At 45.5% G+C, this 25,873-nt stretch overlaps 1 protein-coding gene across 1 annotated transcript in view; it reads right to left on the reverse strand.

Annotated features, from left to right (window-relative positions):
* Positions 1–25,873, reverse strand: part of Scn11a (sodium voltage-gated channel alpha subunit 11) — a 71,641-nt gene that overhangs the window by 17,977 nt on the left and 27,791 nt on the right. The window contains exons 13-19 of the mRNA XM_021173441.2: positions 25,078–25,254; positions 22,594–22,947; positions 16,390–16,791; positions 14,578–14,691; positions 13,450–13,567; positions 11,534–11,688; positions 6,980–7,153 (exon numbers count right to left, since the gene is read on the reverse strand). Of these exons, the coding sequence (XP_021029100.1) occupies positions 6,980–7,153; positions 11,534–11,688; positions 13,450–13,567; positions 14,578–14,691; positions 16,390–16,791; positions 22,594–22,947; positions 25,078–25,254 (1,494 nt within the window). The remainder of the gene's footprint in view (positions 1–6,979; positions 7,154–11,533; positions 11,689–13,449; positions 13,568–14,577; positions 14,692–16,389; positions 16,792–22,593; positions 22,948–25,077; positions 25,255–25,873) is intronic.

Genomic DNA, 25,873 nt, shown 5'->3' on the forward strand with positions numbered 1-25,873 from the left:
TACAGGAGACCCTGCCTCAAAAACGAATGAACAGGTTGCACGTGGTCTCGTTTGGACAATTTGCAGCTTCCCTCTTCAGAACAATTCGATTAATGTTGAATTTAATAAAACTTAGTAAAACTTGCCTGTACAAACCACCTGCGCCTACTGGTAATTCTTGACTGTGCCTTTAGATCACTCTTTGATATAATTAGGGACTGCTGCTAGGTTTACACTATCTATTTTGAATTCATGCTATTTATAATCTTCATTTGGACGCTCTTGTCTTTGTGGGTATGCACATTTGTACATACGCAGCATGCGGAGGTCTGACTTCAACATTAGTGTCTTCCTCACTCCCTCTCAGCCTTAGGTTTTGAAACAAAGTGTCACTGAACCAGAGCTCACCCACCCAGCGAGGTAGCCTCAGGGTCCTCGGATCTCTGTCTCCTCGGAGGGAGCTGGGATTAGCTCACTGTGTTTGCTTTGTCATGGGAGCTGGAGATCTGAACTCAGGTCTTCATGTTTGCACATCAAGTCCTCTGCCAACTAAAGCACCACCCCAGCCCCTTCCCTACCGTCTTAAATAGGAGTGGAGTTTGTATGACGGTGTATGTGTGATGTACCCGTGAGAGCCCTGCACCCAAGAGGGAGACTTACTAGGTTTGACTCCCAGCTCTGATGCTTCCCGCCAGGAAGTCTTGAGCAGTTCCTAGCCTTTCTGGGTTACTTTCTTTCTCTGAATTCAGGGAAAATAAAAGTCCCTTTCTCAGAGAGTGACTATGACAAGTAGAAGAAAGAAGAAGACTTTTGGCACAGATGGCAGAAAATGTGGCTGTTGGAAGTTTTTGTTTTTCTCTCCAAACATGACATGGTGCCATCTTGGGTTTTGTACCTGGTTGGCCATGGAAACTAGAGCAGCCTGATACAGTGCTGGCCAGGTCTATGGGCACTCCCTAGAGAGTGGAAGAAGAAGGGAGACCTGGGAATCCCTTACCTGAGACCCTTCTCCCAGCACAGGTGATCTTGGGAGATGCTAGAGTATATAGGGAATGGAAGGGTGACTGACAGCAGGGCTCCATGATACACCTTCCTATAGATGGGGCGGAACTCTGCCATGATGCAGATGTTCTAGGTCACCCACAGTCCGTGAGAAAGCCCAACGGACTTATCAGTGTCACCAAGTTGGACCTGGAAGTTGTCCTTTAGAATATTGGTGCCCATCTGGGGTGGGCAGACAGATGTTAGTTGTTTCTCTCGGGAAAAGCTAAAGCCACGGTGGTGCAGAGGAAGCATCCGGATGCAGCCACTACTGCTATTGTTAACGTTAGCACTACAGCCCTGGTCACCACTGGTCTGCTCTATGTACCGAAGCAGGCTGTTAACTGGAGCTTCGGGATTCTCTGTGAGGGTGGCACATGGCAGGTGGCAATGCCACAGAAATCAAATCTGCCTCATGATCTGGCTACTGGTCTGTGGCCTCCCTTCCCCCCAGCCTGGAACCTGCCTGCTCAAGGGTGGAGCTACCAGCTCATTCGTCCTGCCACGCCCACTGCTGGAACCTGCCTCTGCTGCCTGGAGTCACACACGTGTTCGTCCTGCTACTGGACCCTGAGTTACTTGGCGGGAAATTGGGTTCCCTCCCCCTTCCTTTATAAACTGAGTGTCTGGAAATATTAAATTGAGTCTTGATCAGAATGTTGTCTTGACTCCATTGTTTCTTCCGCCCCGTCTAGATTCCTCTCTTTGCAGGGAACTGCCATTCTCAGTGAACCGTTCGTGTTGTGGACCGCGGGCGGGCCGCAACAGTTGGCGCCAGAACTGGGACCTGAAGAATGGCAGAGGGATGCTAAGAGAAACGACTGCTGTGTGGAGCTCCACAAGAAAGGAAAGAATCTTCGTATCGGAGGAGCATCGGAGCAACGGACAGGTACACATGCTAGCGCTAGCCTAAAAAATTTCAGTTTTGTAAAGTGTTGCTGAGGATGCGGTAGGATACGAATCAAGTTTGAACCAGTGCTGACCCAACACTGTTTCTGCTTGGGGTCAGCAGTTTCGTTAATCGGAACTAGATACGGAGACAGGCAGTGTGCCGCAGCTTTTTAGAAAGCTGCTTAGGTGGAAGAAGGAAGGGTTCAAAGTCAGAAATTTTTTAGATAAGATAGATAGCTGTTGTCCATGGTTCAAAGAAGAAGAAACGATAGATTGTGGAACCTGAGAGAAAGTTGGTGAGGCCCTGAAGCAAGTTAAAGTTTGAGATTAAGCTTCAGAGGCTGAGTCTCTTAAGATATTTCTAGTTTAGATAATGATTAATGTGGTTCCTATCCTAAATAGTAAAATTTAAGATAAGATATAAAGCAATGCCTCTTTATTAAAGCGTTAAAGCTTGCTTTAATAGGTATTCATAGGTATTAATTGATATCCAAACTTCGTAATATGATAGTAATGCTTCTAATATTGATTTTAACAGTGATAAATTGTTTTAAACATAGGTTTTGCTTTCCCAAAGTTGTAGGTATTATCCTAACCTTGCACAAAAACTTAAAAATTATGGTTAAAACTGCCATTGTTCCATTGACTGCAGCTTGCAGTTTGATTGCAAATTTAAGATTAATGCTCAGATTAAAAAGTATTTTACCTTTGAGTCAATACAGGGCTCTGGGCAGTCCCAGAGCGGCTTGTGGCCCTTTCTTTTGTTTTGCAAACAATGCCTAAAAAAGTTTTTCCCTGTGTTCAAGAAAATTTCTTTTTAACAGTGTTACAGATCTATTCAAATGTTTAAAATAATGCTTAAATTCAAAGATTTTTGCTTCTAGTAAACTGGTAATCACTAGAAAATTTTGCCTCTATGTATGGCTAATATAGCTTTACATTATGTAAGAAAAATGTTTATTGTTTCTGCTTCTTTACAAGAAGCCAAAAGTTTTAATCTTTCAGTATATATTGTTTCCTACGTGGAAAATATTTTATTAACTAATGCTTCTCAAGGGAAGTTTACCTTAAATCCTTGCTCTCACCCAAAAGATTCAGAGACAGTATCCTTTTGTTATTTGGTGTTTTGGTTTGCTGCAAGGGGTTTTGCAGGAAATAAAGAAAGCTTTTATAATTGTTGTTAATTGGTAATTAAAAATTAGTTGTGCCGAAGACAATTCTTTGGCCAGAAAAAACATTATTGTAAAGTCATTTTTCTCATCCTCCCAGCCAATCGTTAGCCCACGTGGGCCCAACTAGCTGCTGTGGAGCAGAGTCTTAAGACACACAGTTGCCCCTATTCCAGCACAAATAATCTGGTTGTGTGCTGTAGATGGTGTTTTAAAATGCTGAACAATCAAACCTTAATTTATATATTGATAGTCAATGCTATATCTCTGAACTCATAATTACTTAAAATTGTTCGTCCCTCAGATACTATTAATTCTCAAATTTACAATTGCTTATACATATTTCTAGTTAATAAATAAATAAATTATGCACGTGTGACTCTTAATAACTTTTCTAGCCTTCTAGTTACAACCGTTCCTTAAGAAAAATAATTGAAAGTGCAATTAGTCACTGCCCCTTTACAGCCAAATATTTAAAATGTTTTGTCCAAAAAGTTATTAATTCAAAAGGTTAGATATTGTAAAATTTTAAACTTTAACCTCTTAAAAGACAAAAGAGAGAAATTGTATCCCCATATATACTATTTAGTGCATTTCCATGCACACTATTTAAAACATACCTTTATTTTCAAAATTTGAAATTAAAATGTCAAATTTAATAAATGCTTTTTAGTATCTTAAAAGGGTCTACTTATTGGCTTATAGATTGATCCTAAAACAGCTACCTTATTAGGAAAGGGAAAAACAGGTTCTCTCCACAGAACTCTACAGAAGCATATTGGTAATTCGTGTGCTGAGCTAACAGGTAAGTTAACTCAGTGTCCTGATTAAAAGTACTAAAAGATTAAATTCATGTTTTAGATCCATCCTTGCTTGTCATTTTTCCAGTTTAGACTAGCTTCTAGCCTTTTAACTTTATGGCAATAGTACATCAGAGACTGTATATTCAGACTTAGTAAAATTAGTCATTTAATAGAGTCATAATGATTTTTCACTCTTCTTCAGTGTGACCAGCCATTCTAACTCAATCTTAGACTGGTCTAATATTCAGTTCAATTATTAGAGATTCCTATATTCTAAATTACCTAGCAAAGTTAATTCAGAGCATATCCCCCAAAGTCACCAAAGGCTCATCTTGCCTTTACCTTATTTGTCCTAAACTTTTTGCAAACTGACATTAAAGGTCAGTCTGCAGCGGAACGCCACTGGCACCCAGTTACTTCTAATTCTTATGCATTGGTAAAATGGAAGGACGCCCTGACTAATAAATGGAAGGGTCCAGATCCAGTTCTAATCTGGGGAAGAGGCTCGGTTTGTGTTTTTTCACGAGATGAAGATGAAGCACGGTGGCTACCAGAGAGATTAATTCGTCAGGTAAACACAGATTCTGTCTCTCCTCGTAAGTATCATTCTAAAGACTAAAATTCCTCTTGAGCTGGGAGTGGAAGCTCTCAAAAAACACTGTTTCCTCTGAGCCAATTCCCCTACAAGAGGCCGGAGATTAACTTTAGCTTTACAATTTGCATCTAAATAAAGTACCTTGACTTCTCCAAACAGAAAATTTACATTGCTACACTCTCATTGTTTAGTATTCTTCCTTCTCTCAAGCAGGTCAATCTACATTCTCCGGTTCTCCACCCCGCCCCTAAGAGCAAACAGGTGGTTCTGCTAATCTCCCTTCCAGGGACATCCCAGCATGTGGCTTTTCAGTCTAAGATAAGATCTAGATTTACCAGGAGAGCTAGGGAAGTAGAAATTTCATATATATTTACAAAGATTAGTTCTTATTTTGATAGATATAGGCTTAGTCCCTTAGCTGGCCTCTGGCTTTTCACCCTTGCTGTTACTGCAAGGTGTCCTTAGTTCCTCAGGCTACTGGGAATAACAGAGATGAAGAGGAAAGACTTTCAGCTCCTAGTTTAACCAAAATTAATGGTGTTAATACTGACATAATTCTTGTCTAGGCCTTGCTAAATCTGAGGTTGACAAGTCTCATATAGAGACCTCGCAATAACTCAGAATTGCGATACTGATTCATAATCATATGAATACGGTATGGGTACCGCTTGGCGCAGGAGATTACTGCGGAGGGAAGGTCCAGTTTGACCATTTCTGAGTTCCCTGTGCGACACACCTGATTTGACGGAGGTTGGTATCCGATTCCAGCTAAAAACCAAAAATACTTAAGGCTCTGCCTTCCCTCCCCAAAAGATACCAAGAGCCACAGATGTGAGTCGTTACAATGCTCACGGGAGGAATCAGGCTAATGTCCACCCAAGTCAAGGTTAAGGCCCACTCATCTACGGATGAGAAAATCATTTGATCACCTCTGTTAAGCATTGCCTATTTAAACTTAATTAATAGGGGGGAGAGAGATTGGAGACCTTGCTGTCGTAAGGGCAAGCCCTTCACTGCCTCCCACCCAAAAAATAAAAAAGCCAATTGGCCTTGTACTAGGAGCCAGCCAGTCTTAATCTCTTCTCACTGTTCCCCTGCCTGTCACCCAAAATTGTGGATAATTATCAGTTCAGTGTTATTCTAAAATTGTTTAGTTAAACTCAGCCAGGGTTCCAACGCCCTACTTAAAAGGCAAACAGGTAGCTACCTATTCAGCACTAATTAGCATTATAAAGTCAGAGCCTACAGCCCAGTGCTGCTATTCAGTCAGTGCTTTTAAGACAGTCTCAGCCAGATACAGTTTTTTTTCTTTAGCCCTAGGAACTCAGGCAGAACTATTGAACATAGATAATTTTTCTGCCACAGGCCACCCCTTTTTTTTTTATTTTTGTTTTGTTATCTAATGGGGGGAAATGTGGCCTCCCTTCCCCCCAGCCTGGAACCTGCCTGCTCAAGGGTGGAGCTACCGGCTCATTCGTCCTGCCACGCCCACTGCTGGAACCTGCCTCTGCTGCCTGGAGTCACACACGTGTTCGTCCTGCTACTGGACCCTGAGTTACTTGGCGGGAAATTGGGTTCCCTCCCCCTTCCTTTATAAACTGAGTGTCTGGAAATATTAAATTGAGTCTTGATCAGAATGTTGTCTTGACTCCATTGTTTCTTCCGCCCCGTCTAGATTCCTCTCTTTGCAGGGAACTGCCATTCTCAGTGAACCGTTCGTGTTGTGGACCGCGGGCGGGCCGCAACACTGGTCTGCTTTGAGAAGTCTTTAAAGATAAAAAAAAATAATAAAATAAAGTTGGGTGGGGTGGGAGGTCTGGGGAGGTGGCTCAGTGGTTAAAGTGCTTTCCCTGCAAGCTTAAGGTCCAGAGTTTGGATGCCCAGAGCTCTTGTGAATGTTAGGTGGGTGTGGTCTCCCACATGAAATTCTAGCCTCAGACGGCAGAGAGGCAGGGGATTCCCAGAGCATGCAGAGCAGCCACATCAGTGAGCTCTGGGTTTGATTAAGAGACCTTCCTGAATAATAAGATGGAAGAGCAAGCACTGAATGGTTCCTGACATCAACCTCTGGCTTCCATGTGCACACACGCACACACGCACATGTTTATGCATACAAAACCATACATACATACATACATACATACATACATGTACACCACACACATATGAAAATGGAAAAGGGAAAAAAGTTAGAAGGAGAAGGAAAGAGAGAGAATGCCTGAAGTTCCTCTGGGTTGGACACAAGCATGGTTCAGAGAGAGAGGCGGAGGAGGCTGTCATGGAGATGCTTGGTCAGTGTGTTTACAAAAGGCAAGTATGAGAGGCAGGGCCCACGGGGGCTGGAGCACAACAGTGGACAGATGACAGCCATCAGTAAGCACTGTAATGGTGCTCAGGATATTGAGAGTCACCCATATGAGCACAGGCAGGGCAGCCCCTGTGCAGTTCCCCACTCTGATCCCTGCCCCAACCGGAATAGGGCACAGAGACAGTAAACTTACCACCACAATGAGGAAATCGAGCCAGCACCAGGCGCTGGTGAAATACTTCCGGAATCCAAAGGCCACCCACTTCAGAATCATTTCCAGGAGAAAAATAAATGTGAAAATATTATCGGTACACTTCAGTAATTTCTCAACTTGGGGCCGGCTGGAAAGATGGACATCTTCGAATATCTGAAAGAACAGAGCATAACTGTTGGCCAGGCTGAATGTTTGCAGAGCTTGGTTTAGAATTTTTCATATTTTCTATGGATAAGAACTAGTGGGTGTCTTGATGACAAGGTCTTGCTATAAACAGAATAAGGCAGATCTTTTCCAATAAAATGATTGCTTGTTGAATGATATGGAAAATTCCATGTCCATATTTCTGTTACCCTGGTGATCTTGGGGTCTCTCCTCACTGGCCCTCAATGATGGCTGATGTGGTCAAGTTAGCAGATCTGGAATTACCAAGGTGACACCCTTCTGGGCGTGTTTGTGACAGACTGTATTTGAGTAACTGAGGTGGGAGCAAAAACCCTCACTATCAGTGCTTCTACCCCATGGGCTCTGAGTTTGAACTAAATAAAGAAGAGAAATGAAATTTAAGGCCACATAGTCTGTCGTCGTCATCGTCCTCCTCCTCCTCCCCTCCTCCTCCTCCTCCTCCTCCTCCTCCTCCTCCTCCTCCTCCTCCTCCTCCTCCTCCTCCTCCTCCTCCTCCTTCTTCTTCTTCTCTCTCTCTCTCTCTCTCTCTCTCTCTCTCTCTCTCTCTCTCTCTCTCTCTCTCTCTCTCTCTCCTTCATGACTGTGCATGCAGTGTGACCCCGAATCTTAATTATCAACACAGTCTTGACGTTAACTGTAATTGACACAGCCTTGAACCACCTGGGAAGAGAACTCATGACGGACTGTACAGAGCAGGTTGGCCTGTGGAGATGTCTGTAAGGAATAGTCTTGATGACAATCATTAGTGTAGGGAGAGCCAGCCCACTGTGGGTGGCACCATTCCCTAGGCAGGGAAGGCATCAAGGATTGTATGTGCAGAATGGGCGCCAAGTAAGTATGGATGTGCTCATTTCTCCCTGCTCTTTACTGAGTACGTAGCCTGTTAGGTCTGTGGCCTGTGGGCCTACTGTCTGTGGCCTGTGGACCTACTAGCTGCTTCAAGTTAGGAGCTGAATAAATCCTTTTTCTTGAAAGTTGCTGCATTTTTATTGTAGCAACAGAAACAAAATTAAAACATGCCCTTAAGTTGCCTCTTTTGAGTGTTTTCCACATCAGTGAGAAAAGCAACTGGTATGTCCCTTGATATAAGATCATCTTCCTACACGCGAGACCACCAAGTCATTGTCTGGGCTTCCTAATCCTTTCAATTCTCACCAAATGTATCTTTCCAGTTTTCCCAGAAATACTCATGGCCTAGACTTCCACTTTAACCCTCCAGGTCACCTCAACAACTGTACTCAGTGCCTTCTCCTTGCTTCCCAAATTCTATACTTGGCAAGCCCATCATCTCCCATGACAAACACCCTTGCCCATTCACCACTCACACATACACAAACGCACATACCACATATAAGCCATACCATACACATACACACAGACCACATATACACAAACACATGCATACACACAAATGCACACATCACACATACATTTACACTATACATGCACACACACACACCACTCACATACCACACCACCCACACACATATACACATAAACACATTTACATACCACATGCAAGCCATACCACATACATACACACCATTCACACATACATGCACACGCATGCCACATATACACACCACACACATACACAAACACATAAAGCACACATACACTTACACTATACATGCACACACACACACTACAGATAATATCATTTTATAACTGTGTTGTGACACACTGAAATTGAGAAGCTCTGAACCAAAGCTCTTAGTACAAATTTCTTTGACTGTCAAATATCCATTAAGGGTGGTTATGGAAATGAGACGTGATGCCGACCCTTTTCTATGCTACATCCAAACATTTCCCTCGCCTGCTCTGTGTGTGTGTGTGTGTGTGTGTGTGTGTGTGTGTGTGTGTGCCTGTGATTCTGAAAGACCTGTAGAGTTAGGGTATGATCTATCATTTCAGCCTTCATAAAGTAAGAATGGAAGAAATGACAGTGAGAAAGGGGCTTGTAAGTAACCCTGCTCAAGACACTTAAGGGGACACTGAAGGTGGGCGGAAAACCAGTCCCATTTTAGGGCCAAAGTAGGGCCACATCCTTCAGAAGAATCCAACCAACCCACTTCCACCTACCACAGTGAGTTTTGACTAGAAAAAGTCCTTGTGCTGTTAGATAGTGAAATATCTCCCACAGGCCCCTGTATTTGGTTCCCAGCTGCTCTGGCTGGTTCGGGGAGTGGTCGTTCTGGAAACTTTGGGAGGTTGGGTGAACTTGAAGAAGTATAACTCTGTAACCCCGAGCTTACGAGTTTACAGCCCCGCCCCACTTCCTCTGAGCACTCTTTTCTGATTTCTGATCCCTGGCATTGTGAGCAGCAGCCTCAGGTTCCCGCTGCGTGGCAGAGAGCCGTTCCTCACGAAGTTTGGCTGCACCTTGAACTATGAGCTAAGATACACCTTCCCGAGTCACTCACGCCGTGGTTTTGGTCAAAAACAGGGTCAAGAGTCACAGGCACATCTCTGTGTCGTCTCTCTCCTCTTGGCTCCTACTCAGCCTTGTGAACTTGGAGGAGCTGACATTCTGCGGCAAAGTGTCCTGTTCCTACAAGGCTGGGCTGAGCTCTGAATCCTGCTTATTACCCTTTAGCCCCTCCTGCTCTGAGCCCATCGCTTACAACCGTGGTTTATAAATAATCGCTGCACCCGTCTTCCCATCTGGACTCCACGCTTCTGGAGGTCAGAGACGTGCTCATCTGCATTGCCTGTCTGTAGCAGACAGGTAAATCTGGATAGCATCACGGGCTCACTTTCTCTCTTGAAAGCTTAGCCACAGGCTAGCTAAGCAGGTCAGAGATACAACTGGGTTGCAAAGGCCCCCATGTCATGCCAGGGCCAAATTTTAATAAGCGGCGGCTCTTGTCGCTGCCATGCAATTGTCCAGACCCAACCTTCTCAGCGTCTAACAGCCACACATCCCCTTGGGAACGTATTAGTTGTCCAGTGGTTTGGAGAGGGCTCAAGACTCGGCTTTTTGAACAAGCTTTCCAGTGGTGTTGATGGTGTTGGACCTTAGCCTGTAGGCAATGGTGATGGGTTGGATTTTTCTTATTCTCTTCTCTATCATGTACAGTGAGATGGGTCAATCTTTCTCCTGGTGTTCTCTACATGGCATGTTCTGTCCTGCTCTCCCCAGCCTATACCTGTCTCTCAGAGTGGGAGAGAGAAGTCTACCTGCTGCTGGTAGGTCTCTCTGCTTGTGTCTTCTTTCCCTGACACCACCTATCTGTCTGTGGCCTTCTGACAGCCTTCCTGCTGCTTGGCACCATTTAAAAAAGTAAAATAAATGCAACCGTGGTGCTCATGACACACAAGCAGGGAGAAGCCATTGCCAAAGACTTACAACCCAAGTCCTTCAGGGGAGTTCCCGGGATGGTTCTAGAGAAACCTGCATTTTTGTGTGGGGGAACAATTTTTTGTGTTGTGTGTAAGGCCTTGTGATTTATGCCAGTCCCTGGGGAGCATACGCCTGTCCTCCTGTTCTTTCTCTTAGAGGTCACGTAGGTATAAAGCATTAGACGGAAGGCAAGGGACTTAAGAACAAGGCACGTCAGTGGCATCTCCGTTTGCTACAAACTAATTTCGAAATGATCTGTCACTCCAGATCAAGAAAGGTTCTGTTTACATAGCTGACTTATAGCACAAGTTTAGTTTCATGTTTGAGCCTCGAGGAAAGGCACACAGAGAAGGAGAGGGAGACAGGAAACTGAGGAGAGGGAGGTAAGGAAAGGGGCTGCCAGATATAAGTGACATGGGAAGCTGGAGAGAGAACAGCATGACTGGCAGGAGTGAGGAGGGAACAGAAAGGCACCGGAGAGCCTGACTCAGACTTACGTGTCTGCCTCAGAATTTACACGGCACCTTAACCAGGAAGAATCACAGATAGGACACAGTGTCTCCATGTCCCTTAAGGGGCCACAAGTGATGGGAAATGTCAGAACCACTGGTTTTATCCAGATCTGTTCCCAGTAGCCCATCCTGTAACATCTTAGAAAGCAACACTATAATCTTCAGGGAAAGTGAGGGGAGGAACCATCTGAAGGAGGAAGTACGTGGACGTGGATGAAGCGGAGGTATCTAGGAATCCTCCAGAAACACGGATCAAGTGGGCAAGCCAAGTTCAAGGGCTAGACATTAGAAAGTACTTTCAAGAACTGGTCTGAGGTAGCCCCTTGACCAGGAAAGCATCTTCAGGCTGGGAACCTCCGTCTAGACATTGTGTGAAACCCTGCTCAGCGAGGCACCAGCAGTGAACACCCTCCCTTTGCTGCCCTTTCCCACAGCCACCCCACGAGGCAGTGTCCCCAGCTGCCCAGTCTCCTCTCCAAGAGCATCCTTTACCAGTGCTCCGCTGCTCAGCAGGATGACAAAGATTATGAAGCTCTCAAACCAGCTATGCTTCACGATTTGGTAGCAGGTTTTCCGAAGATTCCACCACAGGACCCAGAGGGACTTTCTTTTGATTGTTTTGCAGCATAGGAAGATACAACTGAGGCCTGAAAGGAAACATTTGTAGCATTAGTTTCAGGCGCGGATTGCCTTTAGCCACCTCGCTTCTCACTCCTCTTCATGTCCCTTGCCTTGTAAACTGCAGCATCCCCACCCCCACCCCACCCCGTCAGAAATGGGGGTGGGGCTCTCAGCTCTGCTAGCCAAAAGGAAGAGGTGAAGCCACAAAGTATCATCTCTAAGCCTTGTCTGGTTCCACTTGCCCTGCACCATCTCTCTAAAGGCAATATCCTCAGGTTAGCCCACTGGTTTTCATTGAAGGGTGAGTCACAGGCAGCAGAGCCAACTTGCTCAGTTGAGCTTAAGCTAAATCTGCTGACCCCTCATTGATACCATTTGCAGGAACAAAGCCATCTATCTGCAGCAAAGACGCCTAGCCGGGTCAACTCCTGTGTGTGTGTGGGGGGGGGGGGCTGCTTATCATTGCATGCCGTCGATGATTTGTAGTTATTAACTGTGCCAATTATAATTGTGGGGTGGGGAGGTATGTAACATACAAGAAGTGTCCATGGGGTTTCAAGAAATGAGGTGAGGGCTTCCAAGGTTTTGTGGACTCAAGCCACACATGGGAGAACTTGATCAAATAGCCTTTGCCCTCAACATGCATGTCTTTACCACAGAGCACAGGGTCCTTCATATCTCATTCCCTTCCTCCCTTCCTTCTTCCTCTGTTCTGATACTAGATGTCCTAAGGACGCTACACAGTGGCTGACACATTGGCCCTGCAAGTTCTCTGTGACAGGATTTTCCATGTCCAATCACTAAAATATTAGGGCAGCAGGAGGCCTGTGATTGGACAGGGAAAAGGGAGGCAGAGCTAAGAGTGGCAGAGACAGACTTTAGTCTCAGGGGAAGGAAGGAGGTCAAGATGGAGGCAGATGTGAACCAGCATGGCTTTAACCAGTCACGGGTAGTTCTGATATCATAAGGTTAGAAAATTTGGGATAAGAGTTTATCATTATCAATTGGTTCTAAAATTATTATATTGGCATCTTGTAAATTAAGAATTTATTATTACATAAATCTGATTGGTTAATTATAAGATTCAAGAGTTTTGTTTTGGGCTGGAGAGATGGCTCAGTGGTTAAGAGCACTGGCTCCTCTTCCAGAGGTCCTGAGTTCAATTTCCAGCAACCACATGGTGGCTCACAACCATCTGTAATGGGATCTGACACCCTCTTCTGGTGTGTCTGAAGACAGCTATGGTGTACTCCTATAAATAAATAAATAAATAAATAAATAAATAAATAAATAAATCTTTAAAAAATAATAATAAAGTTATTTTTAAAATAGAGTTTTGTTTCTATCGGGTTGTAGCAGCTGACCGCAGTGTGGATGGTCATTGCTTGGGGCTGGCGTGGTAGAGAAGGGAACTCAAGAGCTCTGGCCCCTCCAGAGAGTTGGCGGGCAGAGAGAGTAGCCCTGCCCCACCAGAGAGAGCACCGAATTGAGATCACCTGGCTGGAGCCATGTGGTCTGCCAGTTGTCAGCGGTAATGCAGGAAGCCTGTGGATCCATTTTTTAATATTTCCCACAACAGTTCTCCAGAAGAGCTTTTTGGATCCTCACTCTGTTTATTGGGCTGTGTGGATGGATCATACCTAAACCAAGAGTTTCTTGAAATCCCCTCTACTAGAATCTAATTATCTAATGATAGTAGTGATAGAAAGGAGGCAGCCACCCAAACCACAGAGCTGCGGAGAATGCAGACCCCATCCAAAGGCTATGTGCAAACTATGACCACTTACCCTTGGGAAAGCATCGATCTGGTTGCTTCTGGGGGGAAACTGTTTTCTGTAAATTTCTAAAGATATCATTCAGGTCTATTGTGCTGCATTCTGAGAGCATGCTTGCTGCATCAGACTTCTGCATGTGAGAAGAGAGGGAGGAGACAGTCAGTTGCCAAAATGGCCAAGCCAACCAGGCAGAGGCTTCGGGATGTAAGGATGTTAGTACACACCACTCCTGTGGGGACTTCTTGTTAAGTTCTCTGCCAACATTGCTGCAGGGGAGAATTATCTCATTTCCGGGCTAAGGAGCACATGTGTGCACATTAGCTCAGCCCTTCCCTCCAACAAATCATACCCTAATAGGCTGCCAATTAGAGCGGTAGGTTATAAGAAAACTACTCTACCGAGACTAATTTTCAGCTGTCCCAACTCATAGAATAATAGGTTAGGCCAGTGGCTCTGGTTGACTTAATCCTGTAGGAGACATTTCAGCAATGCCTAGAGACATATTTTTTAAAAATAAATAAATAAAACTCATGTGTGTGTGTGTGTGTGTGTGTGTGTGTGTGTGTGTGTGTGTGTGTTTTCAGGCCAGAGCACATTCTTAGGTGTTATTCCTCAGGATCTGGACATCATGGCTTTTTTGAGACAAGAGTCTCTCATTGGCCTGGAGATCACCAAGTGGCTAGTCTGACTGACTAGTGAGCCCCAGGTCTCTTCCTACTTCTGCCTCTCCGATGCTGGGGCTACAGGCATCCACAACCATGCCTGGCTTTTTCCTGTGGTCTCGGGAGATCAAGCTTCGGGCCTTATACTCGCTGCCAGCAATCTACCAAGTGGTCCATCTCCCCAGAACTGGGGACATTTTTAATTATCACAGCTAGTGGAATACTCCTGATATCTAGTGGAGGCCGAGGATTACAGGTACGCATCCTAAAATTCACAGGAAAGCTCACCACAGTAGGCCATTCTCTTGCCCCGGATGTTCATGTAGCAAAACTGAGAGGCACTGATTCACACACTTGTTTAAGAATCTACCCTGGCAATCATTTCTCCGTTCATTCTGCTGTTGCTCCACCGTCCTATTCTGGAGACTCTGTGTGGAGGAGTCACATGCTCCTCCCAACCATACCCTGGGCCCATTACCTTTCGAGCACTCTGTATGGTAAAATTCGGATCTTCTTCGGAAAACACTTCCATTTCAACCCCGTGGTCATCTGGGCTGGGGAGCTGCTTGGTCTTCACAGGGAGGTCACAGGCCTGACACACAGAAGCCCAGAGTGACGTTAACATTGCTCTGGACAGATCACTTGGCATGAATTCTGTCCCTGAAAAGCCCAATGTGGAAATATACTGGGAAAAATACTGGATAGAACAGGAACAGGAATGCATTGTCAAGTTCCTTAATCGCAACAGTATGGTTCCGGTGTAAGACTCAGCCTATCCAATTAACTCAAAGTGTGTGTGTGTGTGTGTGTGTGTGTGTGTGTGTGTGTTTGCATGGAGAGATCTAAGGTCTAAGGTCTTTCTGAATTATTTTACCACCATACTTTTGAGACAGAGTCTCTCACTGAATTCAGAACTCACCAATTGTGTAGACTGGCTGGGCAGTAAGTGGCAGGGATTCCTGTCCCCATCTTCCCAATGATTTCAAACTACAGGCACTTAGCAGCATGTTGTTTTGTTTTAACATATGTGCTGGGGATCCAAATTGAGCCACAATATGGAAATTTAAAATATTTTAAAATGCGTCCATTCAACTCAACAGCTAACTAATAAATCACTTAATAAACAACACTGGTACGTGTTGCCACAACTTAGTTAAAAAGTAAAATTTGCAATTACATGAATAGACAGAGAGTAAGAAAGATGAAAAGTAATTTTTATCCTTTGAATACAGAGGGTTTCTTAGCAACGTAGCATGATGTCACCTTGGCAAAATCTAGCATCACCTGGGATATGGGCCCTTGGCATGCCTCTGGGAGATTATCTGGGACTGTTAATGCAGATGGGAAGATGACCCACTGTGGGCGCCACCATCCCCTAGTTGGGATCCTGGACTGTGTGAGCAGGGGAAGGGAGCTGAGCAGCAGCGTGCATCACTCTCTGCCTCCTGACTGTGGATGTGATGTGAGCGGCTGCTTCAAGCTCCTTCTGCTTCCTCTGTGCCACCATGGTGATGCTGTGAGCTGAGACAAACCCCCTCCTTTAGTTGCTTTTGTCTGAGCATTGCATTACAGCAACAGAACAGGAAGCTAAAACACACGGGAAGTGAAAAGCTGGGGCAGTTTATGTATGCTTGGCCCAGGGAGTGGCACTATTAGGAGGTGTGGCCTTGTTAGAGTAGGTGTATCACTATGGGTGTGGGCTTTAAGACCCTCACCCTAGCTGCTTGGAAGTCAGTATTCTGCTAGCAGCCTCCGGATGAAGATGCAGAACTCTCAGCTCTTCCTGCACCATGCCTGCCTGGATGCTGTCATGTTCAAGCCTTGATGATAATGGACTGAACCTCTGAACCTGTCAGCCAGCCCCAATTAAATGCTGTCCTTAGAAGAGTTGCCTTGGTCATGGTGCCTGCTCACAGCAGGAAAACCCCAACTAAGACAGAAGCATAAAGGAAAGGAAGAGCAGCACGTCTTAAAGACAGAAGGTTTGTTGTGATCTGCAAGGACATCTAAACACAGCGTGTGGTGGCTGATCCTGGGTATCAACCTGGCAATATCAGAACCAGCGATAGGCTGAACTGCGGTTACTCCGAGGGGGCTTTTCTGACACCTCCCATCATGCTGCAAACACAGCACTCATTAACTCTCCTAGGATTGGCCTCATGTGTCCAAGAACATGTACGTTTTATAAATGCATATCCCTGAGCAACACATAGGACACAACGGGTGCCAAGTGCCCCGTGGCGACTGTACATTCCAACCGCATCTCGTGTGACGTGCGGACCTTCCATACCTGAGCTTCCTCACTAGGTTGTGAGGAAGGTGAGGCGTCACATTCACCACAGCATTCCATATCGTCCTCTTCTTTTGCCAGTGGGGCCAGTGGAGCCCCCGCCTGCCCGGTGTACAGAGTCATTTCTGAATCATACTCCTTCCAGGACCTTGCATCCAGGGTGGCTGTGTCTCTACTCTCACCAGCAAAGCTTTCTGTTGCCTCATTTGGCTTTGGCGAGTTTTGCCTCCTGCATCTCTTGCAACAGAAATTCTGAAGAGCGTGCGCCAGGAAGTAGAACGCCCGGCTGAACCGATCCAGGGCTAGCTGCACTTTGGTTTTCCTGGTCTCTCCTTCTGGGTTCCCATCCTTTTCCTCATTGCTGAAGGAATTGAGCAGCAAGGCAATGAAGAGGTTAAGCACCTGGGGTGAGCAATAAGGGAAGCTTAGCAGAGGTAGGGGTGCTTTGAGCTCCTAGAACAACCTTCCCCTCAAAGCTCAACCTAGTCAAATGAGACTTCCTGCTCTCTCCCAACAATGCCTTCCTACACAGGAAGTGGCAAGATGGAGCCTGAGGAAAAAGGAAAGACAAGAGACACAGAACAGGCAAGGTGATGGATGCACACATAGGGAAGGGTGCATCCAGAAAGTATTATACTGAGAAAACCCAGACTTAGAAAGACGAATACCATGTGTTCTCTCTCATACCTGCTCCTACTCCTAACGCTTTTTAAACGAGTGTGTCTATGGGCATGAGTGTAGGTATCAGTCGTGAAATAGAAAGGAAACTACAAGAGAGAGAAAGCGGTGATTTTAAAAAGGGCAGAGGTAATGATAGAATACAGGTGACACAGAAGGGTCCCACTGGGCTGAGAGGGCAAGAGCTTAGGAAGACGGCTCGGCAGTTAAAGTTCATGTCCCCAGGACCCACATAAATGCCAAGTGGGCATGGAAGCCACCTGTGATTCCAGCCTCAGAGACAAAGCTAGGAAATCTCTGGAGCAAACTGGCCAGACAGACCAGCTCTGTCTGAGAACTCTGGGATTGACTGAGAGATCCTGCCTCAAAGGCCAAGACGGAAGCATGGTCTGACATCACCTCAGGGCCTCTACACATTCCCAGCACACACACCCAGGCATACGCGTGTACCTGCATATACAGGTACCTACACACATGTGAACCAGCATACACATTCAAGTGGCATACCACACACACATGGAAATAAGAAAGAACCCTCTATGTTATGTACATAAATGTCATAATTAAATTTATTATGTTTTGAATACTTATTTTTTTTTTTTTTTTTGGTTTTTCGAGACAGGGTTTCTCTCTATAGCCCTGGCTGTCCTTGAACTCACTTTGTAGACCAGGCTGGCCTCAAACTCAGAAATCCACCTGCCTCTGCCTCCCGAGTGCTGGGATTAAAGGCGTGTGCCACCACGCCCAGCTACTAATTAATTTTTAATTTAGCATTAGTTTTTATTTTTTACTCCTCTGTGTGTCTGTGTCTGTGTGTATATGTCTCTGTGTCTCTGTGTGTGTCTGTGTCTGTGTGTGTCTATATGTGTATCTGTGTGTGTCCATGTCTATGTGTGTCTGTATGTGTCTATGTGTGTGTCAGTGTATATGTCAGTGTCTGTGTGTGTCTAGGTGCGTCTGGGTGTGCATGCAGTGTATACCCAGGTGCTCACTCACAGGAGGCATTAGAAGCTGGAGCTACAGGTAGGTGGCTGTGAGCCGCCCTCAGGGGGAAAGTGCTTGAGGGATGAATGGATCTCGTCATAGACCTTCAGCTTTGCCAGCAGAAGTTCTCTCTCGGGACTTTTGCTCCAGTTCCCCTCCCTTCCTGAATTTTATCTGTGTTTTCTTTTAAAATATATTTATTTATTTATTTATTTATTTAGATGTATTTATTTAATGTATGAGTACACTGTATCTGTCTTCAGACACACCAGAAGAGGGCATCAGACCCCATTACAGATTGTTGTGAGCCACCATGTGATTGCTGAGAATTGAACTCAGGACCTCTGAAAGAGCAGTCAGTGCTCTTAACCACTGAGCCATCTCTCCAGCATCCCCCACCCCTTTCCTGAATTTTAAGTGGCCTTCTCAAGGCCCACGGTTGTCAGTGGATCCTTTCTCGGGGCTCTCTTCCAACTCCCATTAGTGATGCCCTGGTTTCTGACCCTTGTGACACTTACCAGCTGTGAAGATACCATTATTAGGCACTTAGGACAAAGCGCTCTGTGTGGACAGTTACTTACATCTACCCCATGACCTCTACTTGTTCCAAGCCTAGGGTTCCTCCTATGCATCTCTCTCTCTCTCTCTCTCTCTCTCTTCGTATCTTCACTGATGTGCACCTAACTAGCCCCTCTGCTGATATCTAAGCTGCTAGCTGAAGGCAAAGGCCCAAGCTGCCTTACCCAGTAAGGAAACCCAACAATATAAGATGTCTGAGGAAGGACCAAGGGCCTGTAATAAGTGCAGACAGCTTTGTTCAAATCACTACATGATGTTTACGGCTCTAGGAATTACAGACACAAAAAGACTCAGAGCAGGTAAAGAACCACGTTTCCTCTGTGTGTGTGCGTGTGTGCGTGCGTGTGTGTGTGTGTGTGTGTGTGTGTGTGCGTGTGCGTGTGGGTATGTTACAGAAGGTACGTGTATAAACCCGAGGTCAACCTTGGGTTTCGTTCCTGTTGTTTTGATTTTTCGAGCCAATGTCTCCCCCTGGCCTGGAGGTCACAGAGGCTAACTGCATGCCTCCAGACTACCCTGCCCTTGCATGCCCCCCACACTGTCACAGAAGTGGCAGCCCCCATGAGAGGCTTTTTGTTTCCTTTCATTCTGGGGTGGGATTTAGGTCCTCCTGTTTATATATCAAGCACTTTCCCATGTGAGCTCTTTGCCTCTTCCGTATATTTCCCCTCCCCCTTGAATATTTATTTACATTTCAAATGCTTTCCCCTTTCCAGGTCTCCCCTTCGGAAGCCCCCTAGCCTATCCTCCCTTCCCCTGATCTCCCACCCACCCACTCCCATCCTCCCGTCCTCCTGTCCTCCTGCCCTGGCATTCCCCTACACTGGGGAATAGAACACCTTAAGAACCAAGGGCCTCTCCTCCCACTAATGTCCAACAAGGCCATCCTCTGCCACATATGTAGACGGAGCCATGTGTACTCTTTGGTTGGTGGTTCAGTCCCCAGAAGCTCCTGGTCTGGCCTGTTGACAATGTTGCTCCTTCCTTGGGGCTGCCAACCACCTCAGTTCCTTCAGTCCCTTCTCTAACTCCTCCATCGGGGACTCCTGAGCTCAGTCTAATGGTTGGCTGCGAGCATCTGCTCTGTATTTGTCAGGCTCTGGCAGAGTCTCTCAGGAGACAGCCATATCAAGCTCCCATCAGCAAGCACTTCCCGGCACTGAAGCGTCCACACTTTGGTCTTCCTCCTCCTTCTTAGGCTTCATATGGTCTGTGAATTGAATCTTGGGTATTCTGAACTTTTAGACTATTATCCACTTAACCATGAGTACATACCATGTTTGTTCCTTTGTGACTGAGTCACCTCACTCAGGATGATATTATCAAGTTCCATCCATTTGCCTGCGAATTTCATGTAGTCGTTGTTTTTAATAGCTGAGTAGTATTCCATTATGTAAATGTACCACATTTTCTGTATCCATTCCTCTGTTGAGGGGCATCTGGGTTCTTTCCAGCTTCTGGCTATTATAAATAAGGCTGCTGTGAACATAGTGGAGCATGTGTCCTTATTACAAGTTGGAACATCTTCTGGGGTATAGCTGGGTCCTCAGGTAGTACTATGTCCAGTTTTCTGAGGAACCACCAGGCTGATTTCCAGAGTGGTTGTACCAGCTTGTAATCCCACCAGCAATGGAGGAGTGTTCCTCTTTCTCCACATCTTTGCCAGCATTTGCTGTCACCTGAGTTTTTTTCATCTTAGCCATTCTGACTGGTGTGAGGTGGAATTTCATTGTGGTTTTGATTTGCATTTCCCTGATGACTAAGGATGTTGAACATTTCTTTAGGTGTCTCTCAGCCCTTCAAGTTTGCTCAGTTGAGAATTCTCTGTTTAGCTCTGTTCTCCATTTTTAATAGGGTCATTTGATTCTCTTGAGTCTAACTTCTTAAGTTCTTTGTATATATTGGATATTAGTCCCCTATTGGATGTAGGATTGATTGGTAAAGATCTTTTCCAAATCTGTTGGTTGCCGTTTTGTCTTATTGGCGGTGCTCTTTGCCTTACAGAAGCTTTGCAATTTTATGAGGTCCCATTTGTCTATTGTTGATCTTAGAGCATAAGCCATTGGTGTCTGTACAGGAATTTTTTCCCCTGTGCTCAAGGATTTTCCTCACTTTCTCTTCTATTAGACTCAGTGTATCTGGTTTTATGTGGAGGTCCTTGATCCACTTGGACTTAAGCTTTGTTCAGGGAGATAAGAATGGATTGATTTGCATTCTTCTACATGCTGACCACCAGTTGAACCAGCACCATTTGTTGAAAAGGCTATCTTTTTTTCCACTGGATGGTTTTAGCTTCTTTGTCAAAGATCAAGTGATCGTAGGTGTGTGGATTCATTTCTGGGTCTTCAATTCTATCCCATTGATCTACCTGTCTGTTACTGTACCAGTACCATGCAGGTTTTTAATCACTATTGCTCTGTAGTACAGCTTGACATCAGGGATGGTGATTCCCCAAGAAGTTCTTTTATTGTTGAGAATAGTTTTCGCTATCATGGGTTTTTTGTTATTCCAAATGAGTTTGAGACTTGCTGTTTCTAACTCTATGAAGGATTGAGTTGGAATTTTGATGGGGGTTGCACTAAATCTGTAGATTGCTTTCAGCAAGATAGCCAGTCCATGAGCATGGGAGATCTTTCCATCTTCTGAGGTCTTCTTCGATGTCTTTCTTTGGAGACTTGAAGCTCTTGTCATACAGATCTTTCACTTGTTTGGTTAGAGTCACACCAAGATACTTTATATTATTTGTGACTATTGTGAAGGGTGTTGTTTCCCTGATTTCTTTCTCAGCCTGTTTATCCTATGAATAGAGGAAGGCCACTGACTTGTTTGTGCATATTTTTAAGAACGAAAAGTCTTCCTGTGTTCCCCAGCGGTTCTCAACCTGTGGGTCTCGACCCACACACAGGTCACATATCAGATATCCTGCATATCAGATATTTACATCACTACTCATAACAGTCGCAAATTTACAGTAGCAATGAAAGAACTTTATGGTTGGGGGTCACCACAACATGAGGAACTGTATAAAAGTGTCGCAGCATCAGGAAGGTTGAGGATGGCTGTCTTAGCCAATCACTGATCAGGAGAACATGGTTTCCTTACACCAAGCATCAGGGATGGACTGGCCAATGGGCAGAGCCAGTAAACAACACAACAACACATGTCCCGTGTGTTAAAGAGGTTTTGTCTATGCCTCCCTCAGGTCAAATTCAAAATAATATTCTTTTCGGTTCTATTTTTGTGTGTATGAGTGTTTTGCCTGCACATGTCTGTTCACAGTGTCCTTGCTTAGTGCCTGAGAACTCCAGAAGAGCGCATCAGGCTCCCTGGAACAGGAGTTGCAGACAGCTGTCAGCTTTCACGTAGGTACTAGGAATTGAATCCAGGCCCTCTGGTGGAGCAGCCAGTGTTATTAACCAATGAGCCATCTCTCCGACCCCATAAAAAGGAGAATTTTAAGATTCAATTGTCTCATACTTTGAATAACAATGCTCACTAGTGAAGTGTTGTTAAGAGACTCAGGAAAGCTCTAAATGGGACGTGCACATCATACGCTCTCTGTCTCTGTAGCTCACAAATCATTGTGAATAAAGATTTAAGACCCAGAAGCAATGGACGAAGACAACAGGGAACCAGTGCCTTCTGGATACAGCCAGGCACCTGTACACACAAACTCACAGCAGTTATGAAGGCATACACCATCCCGAGTGAGCCCCAGCTGGACCAAACTCCAACCTGGAGTGGGGAGGGGGAGAGATCCCTAAGCCAAGGAGAGATCTGTAATTTGTTAGCTGCTGTGAGAGGGTCAGTTTCCTTTAAAGGAGTTGCTCCTGGTAAATTAGCCACACTTCAGTGGAAGACCACACATCCAAGAGTATGTGAGCATCCCAAACTGGACTTGATGGGTAGGGTGGGGGATGAGTAAGATCAAAATTCGCTGAAAGAGAGACCTCAGCAACTCACCACAAGCTTCCCGATCACCATGATCAGCACGAAGACGATGATACACAGCGGGGAGCCTTCCATCTCCTGCATACATTCCCACATGTTCTCGATCCACTCCCCACAGAGGATGCGGAACACCACCAGGAAGGAATGGTAGAAATCACCCATGTGCCAGCGCCGGAGGGACTCCGGAGAGGTGGAGCAAGTCTTGTTAAACTTGGCACCAAAGAGCCGCATGCCAACCACGGAAAAGATGAAGACCACGATTGTTAGGACCACAGTCAGGTTTCCGAGCGCGCCCACGGAGTGGCCGATGATCTTAATGAGAGTGTTTAATGTGGGCCAGGATTTGGCTAACTTGAAGACCCTCAGCTGTGAAAACGGGGGAACAAACCAAAAGGAAGTGTTAAGCTCACGTTTGCATTGAGCTGGTGTAGAAGGCAAATTGCATCCCTCAACCCCAGTGCTTGGGACTTTCAAAACCTGCCACACCCACCTGCGGCATAGTCACCAGCTTCTGGTCTCAAGTACTGCTTTTTAATTTAAATCTTTTTTTTTTTTCATTTTGAAAGTTTTATGTATATTGGTCATTTGCCTGCAAGAGTAAAACATCTATCTGCGCAGTACTGGAGGAGGTCAGCAGTGGGAGTCAGGTCCCTGGTACTGAAGTTAGAGGGCAGCTGTGAACCACCATATGGGTGCTGGGAAGTGAACCTGGTCCTAACTGCTAGGCCATTACTCCAGCTCCTATTTAAATCTTTTTAAAATCATATTTATCCATTTATTTGTGGAAAGAGAGAGAGAGACACACACGGTGGTTATCCTAGTTGGCCTCAGCTGTTATTGAAGGGTTGTCCAGGTCAGATCGGACTGTGAGGGACTGTCTTGGTGGATGAGTCCCTGGTGGACAGCATCACCCCTACGCAGCTTGTGCTGTGTAAAGAGAACTGGATGAAACGGGCCTGTGAGCGAGACATACAGTGAGCCAGTAAGCAGGCTCCATCTCTCCATGGCTTCTGCTCCGATTCCTTTGGTGTGAGTGACACACACAGGGTGAGCTCCTCTCCTGACTACCCTCGGTGACGGACGACAGAAAAATAAGCCAAATCGGCCTTCTACTCATCTAGGTTACTCTGGGTCAGATTTTCGGTTTTATCACACAAGCAGAATGAGCCTGGAACCGCGGTCAAAACAAGAGGTTTGTATACAAAGCACAACCTGCGGGAGTTGGTTCTCTCCTTCCACCGTGTGGGTCCCAGGGATTAAACTGGGGTCATCAAAATTGGGAGCAAATACGCTACCCTAGCTGAGCAATCTCAGCAACCCTACATTTCTATTTTAAAATGGAAAACATCTTATTCTGGGGTTGGAAAGATGGCTCAGTAGTCATGAACACATGCTGCTCTTATAGAGAAAAGTTCTTGTAGAGATTTCCACACTGGGGGGCTGGTACCAAGGGGCTCCGATACTGACTTCTGGCTTCCCCAGGCACCTGCACACATGTGACACACAAGCACACAAAATCACATATCCAAACACGCACACATGCATGCACATACACATACAGACACACACATGTGACACACACATAAAATTTTAAAAAATATTTTTATGAAATCTACCTAAACTAGCTGGGCTCGGTGGCACACATCTGTAATCCCAGGCCTTGGGAAGAAGATTGGGAATTTGAGGCCAACCTGGGCTACCTAGGGAGGTGGATGAATACAAATTTTGTCCTGGAGTTAAGATGTGATGAATTAAGATTTGGTCCAAAATAGTTTTTGAACCTACTAAAGAATATTTTCTTTCTATTCAGGATGTTAGGTTACGCGATGAAATAAGAAAGTGGGGCCAGGGCCAGGTGTGGTGGCACACTCCTGTAACCTCAGGACTGAGAGACACAGGCAAGTAGGATCAGAGCCAGCCTGGGCTAAGTAACAAGTGCCAGGCCAGCCTGGGCTACAAAGCAAAACTCTGGATAGGAGGGGGGAAGGAGGGGAAGGGATGGGAAGGGGAGGGCAGGGAAGGGAAGGGAAGGGAACACAAGGGAGGGGAGGGGAAGGAAGAGGAAGAGGAAAGAATGAAATGGCACTCCCTGACCTGAGTTTGAGCTCCAGCAGGATCCTCAGGGTCAAAGAAAGCATCAACTCACACAAGGTGTCCTTTGACCTCCACTCATGTAACACACACACACACACACACACACACACACACACACGCACACACATGCACCCACCCACACATGTGCACATGATAAAAGTAAATTTGAAACATAAAAAGGGGCCGGGCGTGGTGGCGCACGCCTTTAATCCCAGCACTCGGGAGGCAGAGGCAGGCAGATTTCTGAGTTCGAGGTCAGCCTGGTCTACAAAGTGAGTTCCAGGACAGCCAGGGCTATACAGAGAAACCCTGTCTCGAAAAAAAAAAAGAAAGAAAGAAAGAAAGAAAGAAAGAAAGAAAGAAAGAAAGAAAGAAAGAAAGAAAGAAAAGAAAGCGCCTTACCACTCTGAGGGAAGCCAAGAAGGAGAGGTTTTTAGACAGTTTGTGGAAGAGCACGTCAGCGAGACTCACAAGGGCCACAATGCTGTCAAAGATGTTCCAGCCGTGCCGGAAGTAGTGGTAAGGGTCTAGCGCAATGATCTTGAGACACATTTCCGCTATGAAAATTCCAGTGAAAACCTGCAGTGGAACAAAGGACAAGCGGAAGCTAGCTTTGCTTTGGAGGTTCCTGCTTAAGGACAGTCTGAGGGACCCACGGTGGCTGCCATGCAGGATGCCTGAGGCCATCATCCTATGCAGAGGCCCAGGCGGCTCACTACACTCACTACCATTGCTGCAGCCACCAGGAGGCGCTAAAAGCCAGGTCGGCTGACTGTTGGGGCAGGGGCTGTGCCCCCAAGACCCAGATCTTTCCTCCAGCTATATTTCTGTTTTAAAGTGTTTTTATTGTTGACTTCTTACGTTACCGTACACGGCAATGTGTTGGATAACATTTTGACACATGCATGCCACATACTCTTCTTGATTGTCTTCCTCCCCTCTGCCCTCTGCCCTGCTCCACTGCCCTCCCCAACTCCTCCTGATCTGTCTCACTAGCGCCCCCCTGAGAAAATACTTAAAACTGGAGCGGTTCCTTATTTTAATATTTAAAACGTATGTATTGCGTTTTCAGTTATAGAAATAGAACTGTAGAAGAAGATTGGATATTCTGGAAAGATTTTCTTTTCAATCCATTAATCCATTAGCTAATTAGAGTAAAGCATTCACTGACTAATTGTTGTTTCTGATATATGAGAGA

The sequence above is a fragment of the Mus caroli genome, unplaced genomic scaffold (assembly GCF_978045245.1).
Source record: "Mus caroli unplaced genomic scaffold, Mus_caroli_1 scaffold_11, whole genome shotgun sequence".
NCBI classification, from domain to species: domain Eukaryota; kingdom Metazoa; phylum Chordata; class Mammalia; order Rodentia; family Muridae; genus Mus; species Mus caroli.